The sequence below is a fragment of the Oncorhynchus mykiss genome, chromosome 12 (genome assembly GCF_057628025.1).
Source record: "Oncorhynchus mykiss isolate SJ-2025 chromosome 12, ASM5762802v1, whole genome shotgun sequence".
Classification (NCBI taxonomy): domain Eukaryota; kingdom Metazoa; phylum Chordata; class Actinopteri; order Salmoniformes; family Salmonidae; genus Oncorhynchus; species Oncorhynchus mykiss.
Genome location: NC_143033.1, coordinates 32,443,955 through 32,470,413, shown reverse-complemented (window position 1 = coordinate 32,470,413; position 26,459 = coordinate 32,443,955). Strand labels below are relative to the sequence as shown.

At 41.7% G+C, this 26,459-nt stretch overlaps 1 protein-coding gene across 1 annotated transcript; it reads left to right on the top strand.

The window, feature by feature from the left end:
* Positions 1–482: 482 nt before the first annotated feature.
* On the top strand, positions 483–26,128 carry LOC110536848 (sialate:O-sulfotransferase 1-like). Its single transcript, XM_036937400.2, has 9 exons — positions 483–697; positions 10,778–11,478; positions 11,729–11,843; positions 12,887–13,080; positions 14,759–14,880; positions 21,327–21,519; positions 21,707–21,871; positions 22,127–22,327; positions 24,581–26,128. Exons 2-9 carry the CDS (start codon positions 11,070–11,072, stop codon positions 24,925–24,927), a joined length of 1,746 nt encoding a protein of 581 aa, XP_036793295.2. The 5' UTR covers positions 483–697; positions 10,778–11,069; the 3' UTR covers positions 24,928–26,128.
* Positions 26,129–26,459: the final 331 nt, after the last annotated feature.

Here is a 26,459-nt window from a genome sequence, read left to right as displayed (position 1 = left end):
TGGTCATTTCTATGTGGAAAGAAAGGACTACCTTCCTTAACCTACAATAGTTCTGCTCTGAAAGAAAGATAACTCATACCTTGGAAACAACCATCAGAACTTGCGCTATCCGTGGTGCTGATGTCTTGTGTAAAACGCTACATGCTTCGACAGTCAGCTCCTCTCCTTATCTGATGTATTCATTCTCTGCACGGATAAGAGAGGCTTCAAATGAATGAACACAAGGGCTGAATGGTACATTTTCAATGTCGGAATGGGCAGTAGATGGACAGCACAGTAACCGTGAGATGGTTAAATGGTTTGAACTTCATTCATGTGTTGATATTGGCAACATGCACTCAGCTTTCTACAGTAACCACGGGATCATAACATACCATATCTAGAGGTTCATGGCAGCTGGGGGACACAGGGCTGGTGACGCATCGGGGATGGCCAATGCAAATGAGTATGCTCCCTCATTCCCTGCCTTCTCGTTTTGTAACGCTCTACTCTGCCACGGAGAGGGAGAGAGTAGGGAGAAAGAAGAGGAGCCGAGAGACTATTTTTAAAGATCGTTACAATACAAACGCGTCTTCACTTCTTTAGGATATAGAATAGGAAATCATGTTCTAAATCTTCAGAGCACGTGGGAGAGATATTCGATCCTGATAGCTTTCTGCATGGTTAAACGCAGTTCCAAAAGGGTTCCACATCTAAGGTAGGCTAAATGATATTCAGATTTGTATTTTATCACAATGATTCTAGCTGAGTAAATGTGCGCTTTGCAACTTGTTTTGATTAATGACCGGTGTTTAATAATGTTGTTATGCATTAGATTAAAGCTGACAAAAGCATAGTTTATTATTTTCCAATGGGCAATATTCTCAAAAATGTGGCCACTCTATACTTAGAAATTACTGAGAATGTTGACGAGAGTTAGAGAAACTGGTAGTTCCCAAATGGATAGATGCAAATTCCGTGTTGTGGTGGAAGCCTAGTGTATGTGCAAACTGTTGCTTTCCTTGGCTGGCCTGATAGCTTATTATTCCCAAGAACCCCACGATGAGGTAGCCTGATTGTACCAGAATGTTATATCTATTGAACTGGGGATACTGTTGGAACAGTGGAAAAGTCATACAATTGGTATTAGTGGCAAAAAAAGTCCTAAAAGAAACTGTCATGACAATAATTCTGTAATATGACATCTGGTCCAAATGCTGTATTTGTGCTGAAGGATAATAGGACAGAAAAAGATCTAATGCTAATGGATATCTTTAGCCTGTCATGCACTACCTGGCATTTATCCATTAGGCTACTATTACAGAATTAGTGGTGGTTGGCACTACCACTGTCTGCCCATAAGATTCACACAATGAGACAACAACATCCCCGGTCTGATCGACCCTAACAAAGAGAATTAAAGTGAACATCTAATTTAACTGATCAGGGTTTTGATTCCAGGCCAGTTTAGTTGGGCCCCTGGATCAGGGTTGAAGTTAGATCCGTAGAGGGCAATATATAGCCTAAATACTTGCACCCACTGCTGCCTTTCATGTGGCTAACCTGTGGCTTTCTTTTAAGCCGTAAAATCTTAAAAGGTTTTCCACTGTTTAGTCTTAATTTCCGTGTCATGCACTACCTGGCAGTCCTCCATTAGGCTACTATTACAGAATTATAGAGAAAACGTGTCTAAAGTGCTGTTCACAAAGAGAAATAAAACATAATAATAAGCAAGATTGTATAAAGCCTACACCAGTGGCGAACCTTGATTATTAGACATAGGACTTCAGTGGGGGAAAATAATCTCCAAAGCTGTCAAACTTCAAATTTACAAATCAAAATAACAGAAACATCATCACTTAATAAGCCTTACATTATATCTAGCTCTCATGCAGGAGTAGGAATGCTTTTTGATGACATCATGAATTAATGACACAGGCCTGAGCAACGCATCGGCTGTCACTCATTCTACCAGCAACAACAACAACAATCACTTAAACAACCTGTGGTAGCCTAAAGGCACCCGCTTGCTTCCCATCTGAAACAGTTTTTGCATATACTATGATGACATTTTGTGATGTTTTTGTTCGTTTCGGGTCTTCGACAAGGGTTTGTTCATGCACACAACATTTTTTCCTGAGACAAGCCAAAGTTCAGTAGCCAACGTCCACGGCCCTTCGTTGGTGATTGGTCAACAGTAGGGATTCTTCAATTAAGTATTTGTTGTCATTCAACGAGAGACGACTCGTTTTCATGCACGTTTTTTCACTTGAGAAATACTGCACCAAACATTTTAGTTAGAAAAATCGCGTGACCACGACCTCAGCAAAAAAGTCAAAATGAATTACTAATTATCTTACATTAAGTCTGATTATTTTGAGGAAGCGTATACTGGCTATGGCATCTCAAGAGGGACAAACAGTACTATTGCCGCTATTTTCTTTTATTCAAGTGGAGGTTCAAGTGGAGGGAGTATGCGAGGCACAGACATTCACTTCGCCAAACCGAGTTCTGCTAGGAGCAAACTGAACCAGGTAGCCTTTACACCATCATTATTACACCATCACAAATAGCCTAGTAATGACAACAACGACACATTAAAGATGACAGGCGTGTGGTGCTGACAGGACAGCGACCGTAATCTGCTCACTCCGTTTAGGATAGAACACTTTTTGTAAAACACACAGACACGACCGATAGAAAGAAAGCAGTCACATACAGCATACTGTTATAAGAAACCCATTCATAGTAACCTCGTAGGCCCCCAATCATAACAAAAACACAACCATTAAGCATTTACAAATCGAAATGTGTAACTATTACTTCCTTTGCAAGCATATTTTATCACGTTCAGCACACAAAGTAACCTGTGATCTAAAGTTTAAATGCAACAATGTTTCACACACATTATTTTCAAAGAGAGAGCTGACAGCAATCGAGCTACAAAAAAACATTGCTGCTCACCAAATGAGGATCATTTGATACTTAACTTCTTGTTGAAAGTTAATCTTGAAGGACGATGTTAAAAATCGACTGCCACTAAAAAGAAACTTCTAATTTAGAAAATGTGTGGCATCTATATGAGTCAGAAACATTTATTCTGTTGTCAAAATTGACTACAAAGTGTAAATAGATCATTTTGGCCATGCAAGATGATAGGAAAAAATGGTGTGTCACGGAATACTTTCAGTTTTCCTTTGGTTGGGTTTATTTCAATCCTGCCCACATGCCCACAGTTGGCAACACCCAAGTAATCATCAATTCGGAACGCAGCTGCACAGTAACCCGATCTTAATGCCCATGGTCAGCTTGGTTTGACAGTTGATATCCCTATGGTGCTAGTTAGAGACCATCAGTAAATTACACAATGTACATGGGACAATATTTAAAAATGGCAATAGCTCCAAATTTCAATGACAAATAAACTATAAATTGTAGAAATTAATATACAAATCTATATATATACAGTATATATTTACTTTTATATAAATGGAGTCACTATTGAGAACAGGGTCTCTTTCACAAGTCATAGATTAATTCAAAATCAAAATCAGTAAAAAAAAAAAAAAACTAAAATACAGCACAACAAACAATCAAGAAAAACAGCCATATTCTCCAATCAATATTTTGTATTGCCCAAGCAGCATCAGAGTGACCAATTGCAATTTATTTTGCAGTTGGTTCCAGCAATGAGGTGCATTAAAACTAAAACTAATTTGGTGGATAGGAACCTCAAGAGTTAAACAACTCTGTGAGCAGGTTTGGTATTACGTTTATTTTATTTTATTTTAAATACTTTAACAATGAAGTTAGGTAAGTTGAAAGCTTGTTTAGTAGGGTTTTGTAAGCAAAGAGGGAGTTATGAATTAATCTACGGGACTTTAATGAGGACCAGCCAACCTTTTGATATAGGATGCAGTGTATTAAAACTGCCACCAGTGATAAAACGAATGGCACTATGGTAGACGGCATCCAAAGGTTTAAGAGTAGTTGCTGCTGCAATCTGGTATATGGTGTCACCATAATCAAGAACTGTCAGGAAAGTCACCTGTACAATCTACTTCCTGATATTTAGGGAGAGACCAGATCTATTTCTAAAAAAAGAAGTCTACTTTAAATCCTAGCTTTTTAACTAGCTCATCCGTATGTTTTGTAAACATTAAGTCTTTGTCAGTGCAAATGCCCAGATATTTGTAGGCGGGAACCCGATCAATGGGAGAACCATCCAATCAATAAATATGTAGATCATCTGAAACATTATTGTGTGAACTAGAGAACAACATCTATTTAGTCTTGCCGCTATTAATTACAAGTTTAAAAAACAACCAGGGCTTTCTGTAATGTAACAAAGTCAGATTGTAGCTCTAACATAGCCTGGTCAACAGTTGGGGCAATGGCAAACATAACAGTGTCATCTGCATACAGATTAATATTAAAAGATTTAACAGATATTATTTATATCAATAGTAAAGAGAACAGGTCTTAGTACCGACAGGTCTTAGTACCGACCCCTGCGGTACACCTTTTATAATATCCAGGAAACTTACACCATCAGAGATCACACATTGAGTCCTGTCTGACTGATCATTTTCAAATCACTTGCAAGAAGCCTGATCCAGGCCTATTTCAGTCAACCTTTGAATAGGAATGTGATGTTCAACGGTATCAAAGGCCTTGGAAAGGTCTATAAATATGATCCAAGTAATTTAACACATCCTCTAAAACAAGCGGAGCAGCTGAAACTGTGCTATGTCCAGGTCTAAAACGGGTTGGTGCACATTGAGAATAGAGTGAGAAGTGAAAAAAGTTCTTAGCTGAAAGTTAGTCAGGGATTCTAAAACTTTGTAAAGGCAAGATCATTTGGAAATTGGACAGTAAAAATCAGAAGGATCTCCTCCTTTACATAGGGGGAGGACATGTGCCGCTTTCCAGATCTTAGGGATAACATCAGAAACAATTGTGAAGTTAAAAATATAGGTCAGTGGTTCTGCAATAAGTGGGGCAGAGAGCTGCAGTATGAAAGGATCAAGTGAATCAGCCCCTATGTTGTTGTTTTTTTAAACACCAATCTTTAGCAAGGCACTTAGTACATCATAGACATCAAAGGGTTGAAATGAAAATAAGGTATGGAAGTCTGTTAATGCATCATTCTGTACAATCTGTTTTGAGATGACTAAAGGATCTTATAATGGGATGAGATTATCCTTTCAAACAGGTGGCCAGTTGAAGCAAAATGGTTATTAAAAGCATCACAAATTTCAATTTTGTCTAGAATGGGTCCAGAGGCTGTCAAAACCTGCTAGGGCAAGTTTTGTTTCAAAGATTTGACCACTTTCCATAAATGGGCTGGATTACCACCACTCTCTGATACACAATTCAAGAAATACAGTATGTTGATTTCTAATGGCTACAGTATGTTGATATCTTAATGGCTACCAATCAGACGTAGAATCAATCCGTCTAGCCTTAACTCAAGCTAAATGTATTTCCTGTAATTGCTCAGATAGTTTATGCGGAAACCAAGGATTACATCAGTCTTTTACCCTTAGTTTTTTGTTTGGCATGGTTTATCTGCAACAGAAATAAAACGGAAATAAAACAACGAAGGGCCTGATCCGAGTCAGTGATAGTTCCCACAATCCCCCAGCCACTCAACCCCAGCTTAGACTAAAAATGTTGCTCATTAAAATAAATAAAAATGTCTCTTTGTAATAATGCGTGAGCAAGATTTAGGAAGTTTAATATGTCTTATACAAGCAAAGGAACAATGGTCAACTCATTGGCAAATATCCTGTTGGCTGTAAACCTATGAGGGGAAATTGTTAGAATAATATCTAATAGAGTAGATTATTCAGGGTGTTTAGAGTTGGGGCGAGTTGGTTTAATTATCAGCTGAGTTAGATTTAGCTCAGTGCAAATATCTTTCAGCCCATCAGATACTGTAATCAACCAATCTAGATTATGATCACCCACTATCAGTCATTCAGATTGAGCATAGTTATACACTAGGTCAACAATTTGCTAAGAGCACATATGGAGGCCAAGGGAGGGCAATAAATTCCCATTAGCGTCAGATGGGCATTCTTACCAAGTCCCATGTTTAGGACTAGACATTCACATTTCTTAGGGACAAAGGTGGTGACTTACTAAGCGACTTGTTCAGCGCATTTTTACTCCTGAACTTATTTAGATTTGCAAAAACAAAGGGGTTGAATACTTACTGACTCAAGAAATTTCAGATTTTCATTTTCAATGAATTTGTAAAAATGTCTAAAAACATAATTCCACTTTGACATTATGGGGTATTGTGTGTAGGCCAGTGACATAAAATCTCAATTTCATCCATTTTAAATTCAGGCTGTAGCACAACAAAATGGTAAAAAGGTCAAAAGGTAGATCATTCATGTTAAACAAAAACAAATTGCACAAGCCCTGCACATTTGAAATGGTTGTGTTCCTATGGGAATTGTTGCATGTTTAGAGCGTCACGTTTAGGTAAAAGACCTGACAATTGTATTATTATACAGTTGAAGTCGGAAGTTTACATACACCTTAGCCAAATACATTTAAACTCAGTTTTCACAATTCCTGAAATTTAATCCTAGTAAAAAATTCCATGTCTTAGGTCAGTTAGGATCACCTTTTTATTTTAAGAATGTGAAATGTCAGAATAATAGTAGAGAGAATGATTAATTTCAGCTTTTATTTCTGTCATCACATTCCCAGTGGGTCAGAAGTTTACATACACTCAATTAGTATTTGGTAGCATTGCCTTTAAATTGTTTAACTTGGGTCAAATATTTTGGGTAGCCTTCCACAAGCTTCCCACAATAAGTTGGGTGAATGTTGGGCCATTCCTCCTGACAGAGCCAGTGTAACTGAGTCAGGTTTATAGGCCTCCTTGCTCGCAGACACTTTTTCAGTTCTGCCAACACATTTTCTACAGGATTGAGGTCAGGGCTTTGTGATGACCACTCCAATACCTTGACATTGTTGTCCTTAAGCCATTTTGCCACAACTTTGAAAGTATGCTTGGGGTCATTGTCCATTTGGAAGACCCATTTGCGACCAAGCTCCCAACTGATGTCTTGAGATGTTGCTTCAATATATCCACATCATTTTCCTGCCTCATGATGCCATCTATTTTGTGAAGTGCACCAGTCCCTCCTGCAGCAAAGCCCCCCCCACAACATAATGCTGCCACCCTCGTGCTTCACGGTTGGGACGGTGTTCTTCGGCTTGCAAGCCTCCCCCTTTTACCTCCAAACATAACGATGGTCATTATGGCCAAACAGTTATATTTTAGTTTCATTACACCAGCAGACATTTATCCAAAAAGTATGATCTTTGTCCCCACGTGCAGTTGCAAACCGTAGTCTGGCATTTTTATGGCGGTATTGGAGCAGTGGCTTCTTCCTTGCTGAGCGGCCTTTCAGGTTTTGTCGATATAGGACTCGTTTTACTGTGGATATAGATACTTTTGTACCTGTTTCCTCCAGTATCTTCACAAGGTCCTTTGCTGTTGTTCTGGGATTGATTTGCACTTTTCGCAGCAAAGTACGTTCATCTCTAGGCGACAGAATGCGTCTCCTTCCTGAGCGGTATGTCGGCTGCGTGGTCCCATGGTGTTATACTTATGTTATATTGTTTGTACAGATGAACGTGGTACCTTCAGGCATTTGGAAATTGCTCCCAAGGATGAATCAGACTTATGAAGGTCTACAATTTGTTTTCTGAGGCATTGGGTGATTTCTTTTGATTTTCCCATGATGTCAAGCAAAGAGGCACTGACAAGGTTGGCCTTGAAATGTATCCATGGATACACCTCCAATTGACTCAAATTATGTCAATTAGCCTATCAGAAGCTTCTAAAGCCATGACATCATTTTCTAAAATTTTCCAAGCTGTTTAAAGGCACAGTCAACTTAGCGTATGTCACTTCTGACCCACTGGAATTGTGATGCAGTGAATTATAAGTGAAATAATCTGTCTGTAAACAATTTACTTTTTTACAAATTACTTGTGTCATGCACAAAGTAGATGTCCTATCCAACTTGCCAAAATATAGTTTGTTAACAAGGAATTGGTGGTTGAAAAACTATTTTTAATGACTCCAACCTAAGTGTATTTAAACTTCCAACTTCAAGTGTTATTATTTCTTTTATCCTTTTGGAGCAGTAATTGTTGACAAATGTTATCTCAAATCTAAACGTTCAAATACGTTATTTCCCAACTTGGGGACAAATGGGAAAACCCATTTGTTATTGGTCTATTAACAGATTCACCGTATGGTAATGTCACCATGGAAATCCAAAACTCTTTGGTAGATTATATTTTCAACCAGCAACTATCAGGAAATAACACCAATCTATTTTTTGTTCACCTTTTTACGGTGTTAGTTTCATCAGCTGTTGTTCCAAATGATTCAAAACACATGAAAAAAATGTTTTACTGCACATTCTCCTCAATAACACTTATGGCTGCAGCCGCATCACACCTATGTTCCTAGCCGCGCACTACAACAAAAGCTAGGTAGACTGTTGGAAAACTAAGCTAATTCTCATGCTCTCAGGAGTTACATTTCGAGGCCTTCTAGGCATTTGAGATTTCCCTGTCACTCCAAAATTCTGCCCTAATACAGTAGATTGGCTGATGCCTTCTGTCTAGATTCTGAGAGCCTATCCAACTTAGCTAAGTAGATTTTTCTCCCTAGAGACCATCAAATAAAATTCCTGATTGGATCTTTTTGTTTTTGTGTCAGCGTTAACCCTTCCCTTTTCCTAAACAAACTTAAGAAATGATATCAGAATATCATTTAATGATAGAAAATCTGAAATGTAAGTTTGAAGTCCTGTTTATAAATCCTTCGGCCTTCTCTGAAGCAGTGGAGGCTGCTGAGGGGAGGATGGCTCATGATAATGTCTAGAACGGAGCGAATAGAATGGCATGAAACACATACAAACCATGTGTTTGATACCATTCCACTTATTCCGCTCCAGCCATTACCACAAGCCCGTCCTCCCAAATTAAGGTGCCAGCATCCTCGTGTGCTCTGAAGTCGTAGAAGGCCCTTACGATTTCCAACTGGCCTATACTCTCTTTGAGTGTTACAGGTCACAGCTAAACACTTCATTCACTGCTATACATTATCAAAATGCTGAAAAGAGTTTATTATTTTTAACACCCCCCTGCATCACATTATTCTCCAATCTCCATGGTAGAGTTTAACCTGTGTAGGTGGAGGAGCAGAGGGCTCGGAGATCTGTGAAGCGACTAAAGCATGTGTCAAACTCATTCCACTGAAAGTTGAGTGGCTGCTGGTTTTCACTCCTCCCTTGTACTTGATTGATGAAATAAGGTCACTAATTAGTAACTCTCCTCACCTGGTTGTCTAGGTCTTAATTGAAAGGAAAACCCTAAAATCTGCAGACCCTAGGCCCTCCATGGATTGAGTTTGACACCGCTGGAGCAATGCACACGAGTCAATATCCCCCCCAACCAGACTCTTCCCAGGGCAGGCACTCTTCCACAATTTTTGCTAATGTAAAGCCATTGATTTATCCATATTTTGAAAGATAAAACTCTAAAGTCGGGTCACATGTGTGCTATGATAATCTTGTTTCATTGGAGCCAACCATAAATATTCCCCCTCAAGACACTTTTATCATGTCATAATTTCCCACTGTGGTAATAGTGTATCTAGTGAAATAATCTATTAGGAACTTTATTTAGATTTGGAAGCAGCAGGGAGATATTAACATGTTATCTGAGAGCACTACTACTTTCAAAGGAATAGTTCACCCAAATTACAAAATGGCATATTGGTTTCCTTAACCTATAAGGTATGACAGACATCCATGCTTTGGTTTTGTTTACAGCTGGAACTGTTTCCAAAACATTTTAAGATTTGTGACATAGATCCAATTCATGGTACCTGTATTAGTATTTTTCACTCATCATGTCCAAATCATCTATAAGTGACTTAATTTAGCTACCTAATCAATTTGAGATAATTTAGGATGATTTGGACAAAAAATGCTAAGATACTTTAGGTACCATGACTTGCATTGGATTAGTGCCACAAATGCTAAAATGTTAGCATTTGGAAACAGTGCCAGAGAAACAAAACCAAAGCATGGATTGCTGCCATTCCTTGTCCATAGACTGCTTACAGGGTAAGGACACCAACATGTAATTTTGTAATTTGGGTGAACTATCCCTTTAATGCTTTTGATGTGGGTCACAAATCCAATTGAAAATGCTTTTGAAAATCACTAATTTCCATAACTCTCAATCCGAGTTGCCGCTTAAACATAATTGGTTTGATATGGTACAAATCGTCAAAAGATGGTTCACAAACCCATGTCTGTGGAGCTTTACAAATGTACCAACACACTGAGGAAAGTCAGGGAAACAAGAACATAATACAGATGGTGCTGTGATGCTGTCATGCTGCCAGTGTAATTGAAGCAGAATGATGGATATTTTCTAAGCCAAGACAAGCGTAAAGCTAAGAAACTGTTCTGTAGCTAACAGGAAGATAACCTCTTCCCACAGCCCTCTGACACCAGATATAATGGCACACCAGGTTCAGAGGAAAGACAAACAACAAACAGCAAGGGAAATTACTTTATGCTCACTGCTCTAGAACAGAAATACAAATGTCAACATGAACTGTAGATCTAATCCTCAAAGCTATTGTATATACGTTTCCCTTGTACATTCTATAGGGGTTGTATACAACGATAATTATATTCTGCCAATTAAAATCTTATTTGCTTCTATTTTGTTGCCCTAGGTGAAACTATTGGCTTCCATGGTTTGCTGGCTGTTCTGTTGCCTTGGAGATTACTGTAAAGTCGGGCGCTGCTGTGACTCATCTGAGGGATCTGATTACACAGTGGTCTTTTTGGTCTCCTGTCCAGAGGCATGGCTATTAAGCGTGGAGCCTCATTAACCATCTGAAGCTGCAGCCAGGTAGCCTACTGTCACTGGACTGATGAGGTTATAATGAAGCTGTAGATCCCTCACTCCTCTCTCTGGAATGGTGGCTCACTAAGGATCAAATAGCCACCAGCTGGACATTGGGAATGGCCACGCCCCTCTACAGGCTGCGTTGCTTCCTGCGGCGAGCTCACATGCTCCTCCTCTTCTTGGGTATTGCCTACCTGATGGCAGGGAGCATTCTGCTGCTGCAGCGCTCCAGCCTGACCCTGAGGACCACCCAGCCACCAGGCAGCTCCAGCCTCTCTTCTCTCATGGCATTGCCAGCGCCTCCCACAGCCGTGAGGGCTGCCCCCGGCCTGGACATGAGGGCGCGCTCCAGATGGGCAGCCCCCCAGGGCATGTTGGGTGGTGGAATGGGCATCAAGATGGGGCGGCACTGGCCCACATCCCGGCACCTGAGGGTCCAACATCTGCACCGCCGCTGGTTCCATGGTCTGATGCCAGACGCACAGGAGCAGAGGGGTCCCTTACAAAGCAATACCAGGCACAAAGGTACCACCTACCCACTGCAACATTGTTTACTTTATTGCCAACATAGGTGTAGTTTAACCGCTGACTGCGTACCAGACCTGGTTTAAATAGTATTTGTTCCAGACTCAGTGACAGGACTGAGAGCCTAAAATCTGCTGCAAACCTGTATTACCATCACTTCTCAATAGTGTGTTGTACTAAATTATTAATATTGTTGTTTGAATGGATATAATATGGCTTTTCATTAACTGCTTTGTTTTGACATGGCAAGGGACCTACATGGGTTGCTTCATGCATGATGCCAATGATCAAGCCCTGGGGGGAACCGTGTTGTATGACCTGCGCAAAATGACCAGCTCTTTGTGTCAAGACACCTGCTCAGAAAGGTAATGAGTCTGGAACCATGGAGAGCTGCGGCTATTTGGTTAATTATTCTGTCTCAGTCGATGGGATGAATAGATCCTGTGTTCCAATGGGGAAGAATGGTGGTGTGTGTGTGTGTGTGTGTGTGTGTGTGTGTGTGTGTGTGTGTGTGTGTGTGTGTGTGTGTGTGTGTGTGTGTGTGTGTGTGTGTGTGTGTGTGTGTGTGTGTGTCTAGTGGAAGGCCAGATCTGCGTTAGAGTTGCAGAATAAGATATAATGGGTATTTGAGGAGGGTTAGTATACATTCAAATTAATGACAAAACTGTATAAATCAATTTATGCCAAAACAGTTAGCAGTGCAATATCCCACAGTACGTTTAGACACAGGAAATGATTGCCACAAAAACAAATAGCCAAAGCAAACAGAATCAATCAATGTGGACTGCTGGGAGGATATTCTACCAGAATCCTATGCCTGCCCAGCCTTTCCTCCACCCACATGGAGAGTAGAGTCATGCTTTTAGCTGTCATCGTTGAAATAAAGCACAAATAAAAGTCTGGGACATTTTTGGTGGAGCTCAAAGCAAATGCAAAAAGGTCATTTTGAATAGGTCCTCTCTTTCCAAGGAGAGAGGATAAAGATACTTTGAGGTAGGATGACTCATGTCGCCCTTGGGATTAGAAAGGACCTCCATCATCCACCCAGAGCAATTACTGTGATCTAGTCAATGGTGAAAACTGTTACCAACCAGCACCACAGAGCAATGAATGCTGTGCTTCTCCGCTGCCTGCCCTGATTGATTCAATTAAAATGTTTAGTATTTATTCACATGCTGGCCTGGGGTTATGCAATCTGGTGTCCTTTGGGGCAAATTATCCCAAGGCTGATGATGGTTAAAGACAGCCCTGGGCTAAGGCACTGAGGTGAGAGGGTCTGTGTGTGTCTGTGTGTGTCTGTGTGTGTGTGTGTGTGTGTGTGTGTGTGTGTGTGTGTGTGTGTGTGTGTGTGTTTGTGTGTGTGTGTGTGTGTGTGTGTGTGACATATGTGCTTGTCTCCTCTCTGCAGTGGGTACCGATTTGCAGGTCTGGAGTACGGAGCAGAATGTCACTGTGGTAACCACATCAGCAGCTCGCGGTCCCAGGAGGAGGACTGTAGCCTAGTCTGCAGGGGGGAGAGGGGCGAGAGAGGAGTCCCCTGTGGGGGTGTGGGGCGCCTCTCCATCTACAAGGTGGAGGAACAGCTCCCAGGACAGAGGAAATGTAAGTACAGTCAATCTGGATAGAGCACTGGCTGATTGAACGGCTTTAAAACTCATCTCTACTACTACTAATCTCTGAACCCAGAACCACATCTCGTGAGCGTTGACCAACAGTGTCAAGAGAGACCAGTGCTTTACTAATGCTTACTGTACATTATATCAGCCATAACCAGAGGACTATGCAAGCATGGCATTGGAAGGAATAGCGGCCATTTTACGGGCTCCTGACCAATTGTGCTATTTTGTGTATTTCTTTTGCGCTGATCTTAACTTTTTTGTACGTAATGTTTCCGCCGTCGTTTCCTATGATCATCAGAACAGCTAACACTAACCTCAATTTAGGGGAGGAAATCTACTTCATGATTTGGAATGGGCCCTCAGATAATCAAAAGGTTCTTCAGCTGCACCATTGAGAGCATCTTGACTAGTTTCATCACCTCTTGGTATGGCAACTGCTTCTGATCGCAAGGTGCTTCAGAGAGTAATTAACCAATAGCTACCCGGACTATCTGCATTGACCCTTTTTGTATTGTCTTTTGACTCATCACTTACACTGCCATTACTGTTTATTATCTATCCTGTTGCCTAATCAAATCACATCAAGCTTTATTTCTACAGCACATTTCAGACATGGAATGCAACACATTGTGCTTCACGGGGAAAAAATAATTAAAACTATGAAAATATTTACTACACAAACATAAGAGGACAAAAAACTAAAGAATAACAACAAAAACTGAATGACTAAAAAGCACCCTAAGGAAAACAAAGCTAAAAAGGTGTGTTTTAAGATTTCTTTTAAAAATGTCCACAGTTTCGGCCCCCATCATGTTCTCTGGCAGGCTATTCCAGAGGCTGGGGACATAGTAACTAAATGCTGCCTTGCCAAGCCTCTTGGTCCTAGGCTTTGGAATAGTTTAAAGGCCAGTGCCAGAGCACTTAAGGGACCTACTGGGTACATCACTTAAAAGCATGTCTGACATGTATTGGGGTGCACAATCGTGGATTGATTTAAATAGAAGAATCTTCAAATTAATTCTCAACTTACAGGCAGCCAGTGCAGAGACCTTGAAACCGGTGTAATGTGTGCTGCAGCATTCTGTATGTTTTGCAATGACCAATGGCTTTCTTGGGTAGCCCAGACAGGAGAGCATTACAGCAGTCAAGCCTGTTTGTAATAAAAGCATGGATGAGTCTCTCTGTATCAGCCTGGGAGAGAAATCCTATTGCCTAGTCACTTTATCTATACCTATATGTACCTCAATTACCTTGTACCCCTGCACATCAACTCGGTCACCCCGTGTATATAGCCAAGTTATCATTACCCATTGTGTATTTATTCCTTGTGTTATTGTTTCTATTTTTCTATTATTTTTTAAACATGTTACTGCATTGTTGTGAAGGGCCAGTAAGTAAGCATTTCACTGTTAGTCTACACCTGTTGTTTACGAAGCATGTGACAAAATACAATTTGATGTGAACATTTGATTTAGCAATTTGTTAAGTTGATAATAGATATATTTCTATGGTCAATGTTTCCTTTAAGCTTGGCAGTGTAAGACTATGCTCGTAGATCATTTGCCATTACCAGTACAGAGAAACAGAGAAATACATTCAAGGAATGTAGCTATGTTTATAAGATGTGGTCTGATGTCTGCTTACCTCTGTTCTACTCATAGTCAGAAATGTCCGCTACGGTGGCTGCTTCAAGGTTCCAAAGAACACCACCAACACCTTCCCTGTCTACTCCTTTCAACCAAACTCCACTTCACAGACCTGCATCGAGACCTGCACAGATAAGGTTTGATTCTGTTCCCAAAAAGAAACTCTGAAAACCACTGAACCATTTATTTCATCTTCACTACTAGCCCAGACCCCAGTCTTCCTCATACAGACCTAGGAGTGAGGTATCATCGATCATGTCTCTGTCTCTGCTCCCTGGAGATGGGAGATGGGAATGGCATGGCTCTGTGTGATTGAGCGCCTGGAACACCATTTGACTGTTTAAGGTTTAATGTCCCTCTAAGGAGAAATAGATGGGCTCTGGAATCAGTCCTTCACGCTGAATGGGTGCATCAGTTAGGTCAAATCAAATCAAATCAAAGTTTATTGGTCACGTACACAGATTAGCAGATGTTATCTCAGGTGCAGCAAAATGTTTGTGCTTCTAACTCCAACAGTGCAGTTTAAAAATATATATATATCAGTACAAGCAATGTCAGAGACAGGAATTTAAATATATAGTATACAGTACCAGTCAAATGTTTGGACATACCTACTCTTTCAAGGGTTTTTCTTTATGTTTTACTATTTTCTACATTGTAGAATAGTAGTGAAGACATCCTAACTATGAAATAACACATATGGAATCAAGTAATAACCAAAAAAGTGTTTCATAGATTTAGATTATTCAAAGCAGCCTCCCTTTGCCTTGATGACAGCTTTGCACACTCTTGGCATTCTCTCAACCAGCATCACCTGGAATGTTTTTCCAACAGTCTTGAAGGAGTTCCCACATATGCTGAGCACTTGTCAGCTTCAAGATGTGTTGGGTCATTGTCCTGTTGAAAAAAATGATAGTCCCACTAAGCGCAAACGAGGTGGGAAGGCGTATCGCTGCAGAACGGTGTGGTAGCCATGCTGGTATAGTATGTCTAGAATTCAAAATAAATCACTGACAGTGTCACCAGCAAAGCACCCCCACACATCACACCTCCTCCGTGCTTCAAGGTGGGAACCACACATGCAGAGATCATCTGTTCATCTACTCTGCATCTCACAAAGACACAACAGTTAGAACCAAAAATCTAAAATTTGGACTCATCAGACTAAAGGCCAGATTTCCACCAGTCAATATCCATTGCTTTTTTTTTTGCTTTTTTTTGTTGGCCCAAGTAAGTCACTTCTTCTTATTGGTGTCCTTTGGTAGTGGTTTCTTTGCAGCAATTCGATCATTAAGGTCTGATTCAAGCAGTCTCTTCTGAACAGTTGATGGTTTTTGCAACTGCACTTGAAGAAACTTTCAAAGTTCTTGAAATGTTCTGGATTGACTGACCTTCATGTCTTAAAAAAATGATGGACTGTCATTTCTCTTTGCTTATTTAAGCTGTTCTTGCCATAATAAGGACTTGGTATTTTTACCAAATAGGGCTATTTTTTTGTATACCCCCCTACCTTGTCACAACACAACTGATTGGCTCAAACGCATTGAGAAGGAAAGAAATTCCAAAAATGTACTTTTAACAAGGCACACCTGTTAATTCCAAATCAAAACAAATTTTATTGGTAACATATACATGGTTAACATATGTTATTGCCAGTGTAGCGAAATGCTTGTGCTTCTAGTTCCGACAGGGCAGCAATATTTAACAATATCTAACAATTCCACAACAAAAACCTAATACACACACATCGAAGTAAAGAAATGGAATAAGAATGTATAAAAATATGGATGAGCAATAGGAGCAGAGCAGCACAGGCTAAGATGCAATAGATAGTGCAATAGACAGTATAGAATACAGTATATTCATGAGATGAGTAATGGCATTATTATAGTGTCTAGTGTTCCATTTATTAAAGTGACAAATGATTTCAAGTCTGTATATAGGCAGCAGCCTCTCTGTGCTAGTGATTGCTGTTTCCACCTTCTCCACTGCTGTCCTGTCGATGTAGATAGGTGGTTACTACCACGATCATCTCCTTTTGTTTTGTTGACGTTGAGAGAGAGGTTATTTTCCTGACACCACACTCCAAGAGCCCTCACCACTTCTGTAAGCTGTGTCGTCGTTGTTGGTGATCAAGCCTTCTACTGTTGTGTCGTCTGCAAACTTGATGATTGAGTTGGAGGCGTACATGGCCACGCAGTCATGGGTGAAGAAGGAGTACAGGAGGGGGCTGAGAACGTACCCTTGTGGGGCCCCTGTGATGAGGATCAGAAAAGTAGAGATGTTGTTTCATACCTTCACCACATGCAGGCGGGCCATCAGGAAGTCGAGGACCCAATTGCACAGGACGGGGTTGAGACCCAGGGCCTCAAGCTTAATGGGTACTATGGTGTTGAATGCTGAGCTATAGTCAATTAACAGCATTCTTACATTCCTCTTGTCCAGATGTGATAGGGCAGTGTGATGGCAATTGCATCATCTGTGGACCTATTGGTGCAGTAAGCAAATTGAAGTGGGTCTAGGGTGACAGGTAAGGTGGAGGTGATATGATACTTGACTAGTACCTCAAAGCACTTCATTATGACAGAAGTGAGTGCTACGGGACGATAGTAATTTAGTTCAGTTAACTTTGCGTTCTTGGGTACTTGAACAGTGGTGGCCATCTTGAAGCATGTGGGGACAACAGACTGGGATAGGGAGAGATTGAATATGTCTGTAAACACACCAGCCACCTGGTTAGCACACTAGCCAGCTGGTTAGCACATGCTCTGAACACACGTCAAGGGATGCCATCTGGGCCGGCAGCCTTGCGAGGGTTAACACGTTTAAACGTCTTACTCACGTCGGTCACGGAGAAGGAGAGCCGACAGTCCTTGGTAGCTGGCCGCGTCGGTGGCACTGTTTTATCCTCAAAGTGGGCAAAGAACGTGTTTAGCTTTTCTGGCAACAAGACGTCGTAGTCCGTAATTGTCTGTAAACCCTGCCACATACATCTCGTGTCTGAGCCATTGAATTGCGACTCCACTTTGTCTCGATATTGACGTTTTGCATGTTTGATTGCCTTGCGGAGGGAACGACTACTCTGTTTCTTTCTGCCATATTCCCAGTCATCTTGCCATGATTCGTGGTTCGTGCTTTCAGTTTTGCGCGAATGCTGCCATCTATCCACGGTTTCTGGTTAGGGTAGGTTTTAATAATCACAGTGGGTACAACATCTCCTATACACTTCTTGATAAACTCAGTGACCGTATCGGTGTACACATCCATATTATTCTCAGAGACTACCCGGAACATATCCCAGTCTGCGTGATTAAAACAATTTTGAAGCGTGGATTCCAATTGGTCAGACCAGCATTGAATAGTCCTTAGCATGGGTGCGTCCTGTTTGAGTTTCTGCCTATTGGAAGGGAGGAGTAAAATGGAGTCGTGGTCAGATTTGCCGAAAGGAGGGCGGGGGAGGGCCTAATATGCATCCCAAAAGTTAGAGTAACATTGGTCCAGTGTTTTTCCAGCACGAGTGCTACAGTCAATATGCTGATAGAATTTAGGTAACCTTTTCCTCAAATTTGCTTTGTTAAAATCCCCAGCTACAATAAATGCAGCCTCAGGATATATGGTTTGCGTAAAGTCTAGTGAAGTTCCTTGAGGGCCATCGTGGTATCTGCTTGAAGGGGGACATACACGGCTGTGACAATAACCATAGAGAATTCTCTTGGGAGATAACACGTTTGGCATTTTTTTGTGAGGAATTCAAGGTCAAGTGAACAAAATGACTTGAGTTCCTGTATGTTGTTTCAATTACACCATAAGTCGTTAATCATGAAACATACATCCACGCCCTTCTTCTTCCTGGAGAGATGTTTATTCCTTTCGGCACGATGCACTGAGAATCCATGTGGCTGTACTGATTCCGACAGCATATCCTGAGAGAGACATATTTCCATGAAACAGAGTACGTTACAATCCATGATGTCTCTGGAAAGCAATCCTTGACCTGATCTCGTCTACTTTGTTATCTAGGGACTGGAAATTAGTGAGTTATATACTCAGAAGCGGTGGGTGGTGTGCGCACCTCCTAAGTCTGACTAGAAGACCGCTCCGACTCCCTCACCTCCGGTGTCGTTGTTTTGGGTCGTCCTCTGGGATCATTTCAAATGCCCTGGGTGGTGCGAAGAAAGGGTCTGCTACGGGGAAATCGTATTCCTGGTCGTAGTGCTGGAAAGTTGACGCCGCTCTGATATCCTATAGTTTTTCCGGCTGTCTGTAATAACACTTAAGATTTTCTGGGATAACAATGTAATAAATAATACATAAAACAACAAAATACTGCAACACTTCCTAAGGACTAAAAGCGAGGCAGCCCTCTCTGTCAGAGCCATTTTGCAAATTGAAATGCATTCCAGGTCATGAAGCTGGTTGAGAGAATGCCAATATTGTGCAAAGCTGTCATCAAGGCAAAGGGTGGCTATTTGAAGAATCAAATATAAAATATATTTTGATTTGTTTAACACTTTTTAAAATTTACTACATGATTCCATATCTGTTATTTCCTAGTTGATGTCTTTACTATTATTCTACAATGTATAAAATAGTAAAAATAAAGAAAAACCTTTCAATGAGTAGGTGTGTCCAAACCTTTGACTGGTACTGTACATGTACTTATAATGGTGTGTATATACAGTGTGAACAGTATATGAATAGAAAGTTGTGTACAGGAGTAGTTATGTAGAATGAGCCATGAATAGAATATAGTATATTTACAGTGCAAGTATTCGGGCCCCTTCCTTTTTTCCACATTTTGTTACTTTACAGCCTTATTCTAAAATGGATTAAATTACATATTTTCCTCATCAATCTACACACAATACCCCATAATGATGAAACGAAAACAGGTTTTTAGACATTTTAGCAAATTTATAAAAATAAAAATAAACTGAATTACCTTAGTTACATAATTATTCAGACCCTTTGCTATGAGACTCGAAATTGAGTTCATATGCATCCTGTTTCCATTGATCATCCTTGAGATGTTTTTACAACTTGATTTGAGTCCACCTGTGGTAAATTCAATTGATTGGACATAAATTGGAAAGACACACACCTGTCTATATAAGGTCACACAGTTGACAGTGCATCTGGCTAGAACAGTGACTGAGGTTCAGGGCACTGGGGGGAGGCCGGCTAGTGGTGACTGATTAACAGTCTGATGGCCTGGAGACAGAAGCTGTTTCTCAGCTTCTCGGTCCCAGCTTTGATGAACCTGTACTGTCTCCGCCTTCTAGATGGTAGCGGGGTGAACAGGTCTTGACTCGGGTGGCTGAGGTCCTTGATGATGTTCTTGGCTTTCCTGTGACACCGGGTGCTGTAGATATCCTGGAGGACAGGCAGTGTGCCACTGGTGATGCATTGGGCTGACCGTACCAGCCTCTGGAGAGCCCTGCAGTTGCAGACAGTGCAATTGCCTTACCAGGCAGTGATAAAGCCCGACAGAATGCTCTCAATGGTGCATCTGTAGATGTTTTTGAGGGTCTTCTGGGCCAAGCCAAATTCATTCAGTTTTGTTGACGTTGAGGGAGAGGTTATGATCCTTGCACCACTCTGCCAGGGCTCTCATCTCCTCCCTGTAGGCTGTCTCATCAAGGTGTGTAATCAGGCCTACCACTGTTGTGTCGTCAGCAGCTTGATGATTGAGTTGGAGATGTGTGGCCACACAGTCATGGGTGAACAGGGAGTACAGGAGGGGGCTGAGCACGTGTGGCGGAGGTGTTGTTGCCTACCTTCACGACTTGGGGTCGGCCCGTCAGGAAGTCCAGGACCCAGTTGCACAGGAAGGGGTTCAGACCCAGGGCCCTGAGCGTAATAATGCTTGGAGGGCACTATGGTGTTGAAGGCTAAGCTGTAGCCGAAGAACAGCATTCTTACATAAATATTTATCTTGTCCAGGTGGGATGGGGCAGTGTGCAGTGCAATGGTGATTGCGTCATCTGTGGATCAGTTGGGGCGATATGCGAATTGTATTGGTCCTAGGATGTTGGGTGAGGTGGTCCTCTGCTCTGCTCTGCTCTACACACAAATGTCTGGAAGAAATATCACAGCCGTGTCTAAGTGATGATAATAGTGTATTTGATTTAGCCTATTCCCTCTGTACGGGTGTGTACTTTTGTGCTTTGTGTGTTTTTACATTAGCGTATCTTCCAGTGCCCAGTGTCAATAAATGAAGAGAACTGTACCAGCATATAACACAATTGCCTCTCTCCAGAGTCAGTCTCGATAGAAATTGTAATTCCATATTGTGTGGAGGTGATGGGGGCTATACTGGGGCTATACAATATTGAATAGGAAAACACTAAGACAAATTGTGCAAAAAACATCTGAACTTTAGAAAAAAAGGAATCAAAGAAAATGGAGCAGGAGTGGTTCAGACATCTTATATAACCCACCTATCATGTCACCCAAGGGTAAAATCACATCCAATCCACCAGAGGAGGAATGAGTGACCAGTCATATTCCTTGCACTGTAAATTACTGCTTGAGGTTATGCCTCTGATGTTTTTTATTGATCCTGGTTCGGTTTCTACTGCAGGAGCTCCCACTGGCTGTGTTGAGGAAGCCACATTGTTACTGCGTCTGGGCCTCGTTTCTGTTTAGACTGAGTCAACGTCTGCCACTGGACCAGCCATGTCTGGAGACCAATGGCACAGAACACACTGATGCCTCCATCTCCACTTCCCCGTCTGACCAAGACTACTACCAGATCTACCAGACACCTGTACTTGGTGAGAGCCTTGAATAACCTTTAGTTTCACCGATACTACAGTCCAAGTTTTCAACCATAAACTTTATACTTCACTGCAAATGTAATTAAACTCTTAGCAATAGCATGCTACAATACAGTATCTCAGAGATAGATCAATGGCGTGTTTTTATGGCGATGTTCAACTCTGCTGGTTCTGCCTCTTTCAGACTCTAGGTGCAAAGAGAGGACATTTCTGCCTGAGAGGTCTACCTCCCTGGTGGCTCTCTCCAGCTTCCCCGGAGCTGGCAACACCTGGGTACGCCACCTGATTGAGCTCGTGACGGGCTACTACACTGGCAGCTTCTACTTCGATAGCACGCTTTACAATAGAGGTGAGGCTGTGAACACAGCTCAGGTGTTGTGATGGTTAATAGCACATACTGTGAATGCTTGATGTTTCTCTACTGAAATGTATCATTGCATGTTTTTAAGTATGCACTAAAAATTGTTATACCATGGAGCTCTCATAGATAATTTCCAATGAATGCACTTGTACAGTACTTACAAATGGCAATAACAGCTTGAATGCTGTGACGCATAAGTTTTCAGATGTTTGATCATCTTGGGTATTTGGGTTTTTCTACCAGGTTTCAAAGGGGAGAAGGACTACTGGAAGAGTGGGCGTAGCATCTGTGTTAAGACACATGAGAGTGGTCAGAGAGAAATAGAGATGTTTGACTCTGCCATCCTGCTGATCCGTAACCCCTACCGTTCCCTCATGGCAGAGTTCAACCGGAAGTGTGCTGGACACCTGGGCTATGCCACAGACGCACAGTGGAGGAGCAAAGGTAACACCACACAACAAGCACAGCTCAGTGTTTAGGGAAATTGACTGGGGGTTATGTGGCAACTAAGGAATGCAAAATGATTAAGGCATATCCAAACAACACAATGAGATTTTGGGATTTTTGTAAACTGTTTGCCTTGAACAAAAGTCTATTTCAAACAGACGTTCATGACTGGTGACAAATGTTCACATCAGCTGCTATACCTCGCTGCATAGACTCTGGATGTGAGATGTCAGCATAGTCTCCACACATCGCACATTGATAAGATACACTACATTACCAAAACTGGGTGGACACCTTCTCATCGAACTTCTCATTCCAAAGTCATGGGCATTAATATGGAGTTGGTCCCCCCCCTTGCTGGAATAACAACCTCCACTCTTCTGGGAAGGCTTTCCACTATTGTTGCAGATACTTGTTTCCATTCAGCCACAAGAGCATTAGTGAGGTCGAGCACTGATGTTGGGTGATTAGGCCTGGCTCGCAGTCAGCGTTCCAATTCATCCCAAAGGGGTTTGATGTGGTTGAGGTCAGGGCTCTGTGCAGGCCAGTCATGTTCTTCCACACCGATCTCGACAAACCATTTCTGTATGGACCTCGCTTTGTGCATGGGGACATTACCATGCTGAAACAGGAAAGGCACTTTTCCAAACTGTTGCCACAAAGTTGGCAGCACAAATAATCTAGAATGTCATTGTATGCTTTAGCGTTAAGATTTCCCTTCACTGGAACTAAAGGGCCTAGCCCGAGCCATGAATAACAGCCACAGACCACTAACTTTACAGTTGGCACTACGATTCATCTGTCGGACTGCCAGATGGTGAAGCTTTTCAATTCAAATCGAATACAAAAGGTGTAGACGTTAAAGTGAAATGCTTACTTACAAGCCCTTAACCAAAAATGCAGTTTAAACAAAAATACCCCCCCCCCCTCCCAAAATAAATAAAAGTAACAAATAATTAAAGAGCAGCAGTAAAATAACAATAGCTAGGCTACGTATATACAAGGGGTACCGGTACAGAGTCAATGTGCGGAGGCACTGGTTAGTCGAGGTTATTGAGGTAATATGTACATGTAGTTAGAGTCATTAAAATGATTATGCATAAATACTGTAATAACAGAGAGTAGCAGCTTAAAAGAGGGGGGGGGGGCAATGTAAATAGTCTGAGTAGCAATTTGATTATATGTTCAGGAGTCTTATGGCTTGAGGGTAGAAGCTGTTTAGAAGTCTCTTGGACCTAGATTTGGTGCTCCAGTACCGCTTGCCGTGCGGTAGCAGAGAGAACAGTCTATGACTAGGGTGGCTGGAGTCTTTGACCATTTTTAGGGCCTTCTTCTGACACCGCCTGGTATAGAGGTTCTGGATGGCAGACTTCTATACCACTACCCTCTGTAGTGCATTGCGGTCGGAGGCCGAGCAGTTGCCATAACCAGTCAGTGATGCAACCGGTCAGGATGCTCTCGATGGTGCAGCTGTAGAACCTTTTGAGGATCTGAGGACCCATGCAAATCTTTTCAGTCTCCTGAAGGGGAATAGGTTTTGTCGTGCCCTCTTCACAACTGTCTTGGTGTGCTTGGACCATGTTAGTTTGTTGGTGATGTCGACTCCAAGGAGTTTTAAGCTCTCAAACTGCTCCACTACAGCCACATCGATAAGAATGGTGGCATGCTCGGTCCTCGTGACACTGCTCCAGAGTCCAATGAGTTTTACACCACTCCAGCTGACTGTTGGCATTGTTAATTGTAATCTCAGCCTTGTGTGCGGCTGCGTGAAAACCCATTTCACGAAGCTTCCGATGAACAGTTGTTGTGCTGACATTGCTTCCAGAGGCAGTTTGGATCTCGGTAGTGAGTGTTGCAACTGAAGACAGACAATTTTTACATTCTACGCGCTTCTACGCGTGAGCTTGTGTGGCCTAACATTTTGCGGCTGAGCCGTTGTTGCTCCTAGAAGATTCCACTTCACAAAAACAGCACTTACAGGTGACCAGGCAGCTCTAGCAGAGCAGAAATTTGATGAACTGACTTGTTGGAAAGGTGGCATCCTATGACGGTGTCACATTGAAAGTCACTGAGCTCTTTAGTAAGGCCATTCTACTACGAATGTTTATCTATGGAGATTGCATTGCTGTGTGCTCAATTTTATACACAACGGTGTGGCTGAAATAGCTGAATCCACTAATTTGAAGGGGTGTCCACATACTTTTGTATATAAAGTGTACCTATTTCCCCCCTCTCCTCTGTTTACTTCAGAATGGCCAGAGTTTGTTGACAGCTACGCCCCCTGGTGGGCGTCCCACGCTCTGAGCTGGCTGCAGTTTGGCCGTCGCCTGCTGGTGGTACACTACGAGGACCTGCAGAGGGCGCTCTTCCCCCAGCTCCGCCTCCTCACCTTGTTCCTCAACGCCACCATGATGGAGGAGAGGCTGATGTGTGCTAAAATCAACCAGGACGGACACTTCAAACGCTCTGGGGGGGCCCGGCGACCTTCCTTCGACCCCTTTACCGCAGAGATGAGGAGCACCATCGATTCCTACATCCTCACGGTGGACCAGGCCCTGAGGGACAGGAACTACAACGGCCTGCCACACAAATACTAACCCAGATGATCACCAGCTCATCCACACTACAGCCTGAAAGGACATGACAACAAACGAAGTGGGAAGGTGCAATCTCTGCCACCACTCCAAGGGGAGTTCTCCAGCCAACTAATTAGCATGGTTGGGTGAAGGTTTTTAGATGTGTTGAAGAATTCTGTCAGCTACAAAACATTTCCAGAAGAGTGGCTCAGAGGGAAAGTGACTGTATGAACACACCAATGATGCACTTGACATTGCCAACCCACTGTGAATGGCTGTAACATCGAGTTAGACTTTAGTGTGAACTGTCAGTTTCACTGGGATGAAAACATTGCTGAACATTACAGTTCCTGCTGAAGGTGACACATTCCCCTTTTTACTGCAGGCATATGGAGTATGGAACAATTGCCTGTCTGCACAAACAATTCAATCAAACATTGTAGACTGTGAGGCTTTTAGCTTGTATTGGAATCATTAGGTCGTTTGAATTTGTTTGTGATTTTTGTCATGTTTAATATCAGTTTTACTGATAGAGGGCGGTTAAACAGAAAACATGCCATCCAGCAATGTAATCTGGTTGTTGTATTGGACTTTTGCTAATTAAATGTCCTATGTTTAGCTCTATTGTCAGGTTTTTCATTATTGGTTGAATGATTGACTCATGGTTGACTCATATCTTGTTGTGGTAGTCAGTGGGTAGTGAAACTGAGGTGTCTGGTCCTATGCAGGCTTTTTTGTTTGTTTGTAGTTGTATCAGTTTGTAAGTGGCTTCCATTTCTCTGAGAGACGTAAAGTGACATTGTACTGGGTAAACAGCCCATTCGTAGCATTGTGTACCATATCTTGTACAAATTGTGTCTGGTCTAATAGCTTTGGTCTAATTTGGTCTAGTAGCTTTCCCATGTTTATAGGGGAAAGTGTACCGCTTGAGAATAGAATATGGACACTTGAGTGCAAGATATTTTTACCAAATTCTAATTTTTAATTGCATGCTTAATGTTCAGTCTGTTACTGCAAACAACAAGTCACCACATTGGGAAGATAATGGCCAGAAAGGTATTTGAAGATAGACAAACAAACAATTGGTCATATTAATGAATCTAAAAGCTGGATCCATGCACAGACAGACGGCAGCACTGGCATCTGTTTATGTAGATTAGCGGCATAGTTGTGGAACAAAACAAACACAGACTAATTATAAAATAAATATGGTGCAACTCTCTGGCTGTCTGCCATTGTGTTTGGCTGATGACAGAATATAAAGAATTTCACACAAAGGCAACGGAAAAAATAATCAACTCATTGAACCCTATCATTTAAATTAGAATTTGTGGAGTTTTTGGGGGTGTGTTACAATGCATTTGCATAGTGATATGGGCTCTAAGCCACTGAGTCAAGATGTTGAAACACTTCCTATCAAAACCCTCAACGATACTATGTCCCACTCACATTACAAGTTCAGAACGAGAAAGTGTAGGTAATATAGAAACAATGACGCTCAAATTTAAAATAATTCAATGAAATAATGATTTCTATCAGCATAATCAAGAATT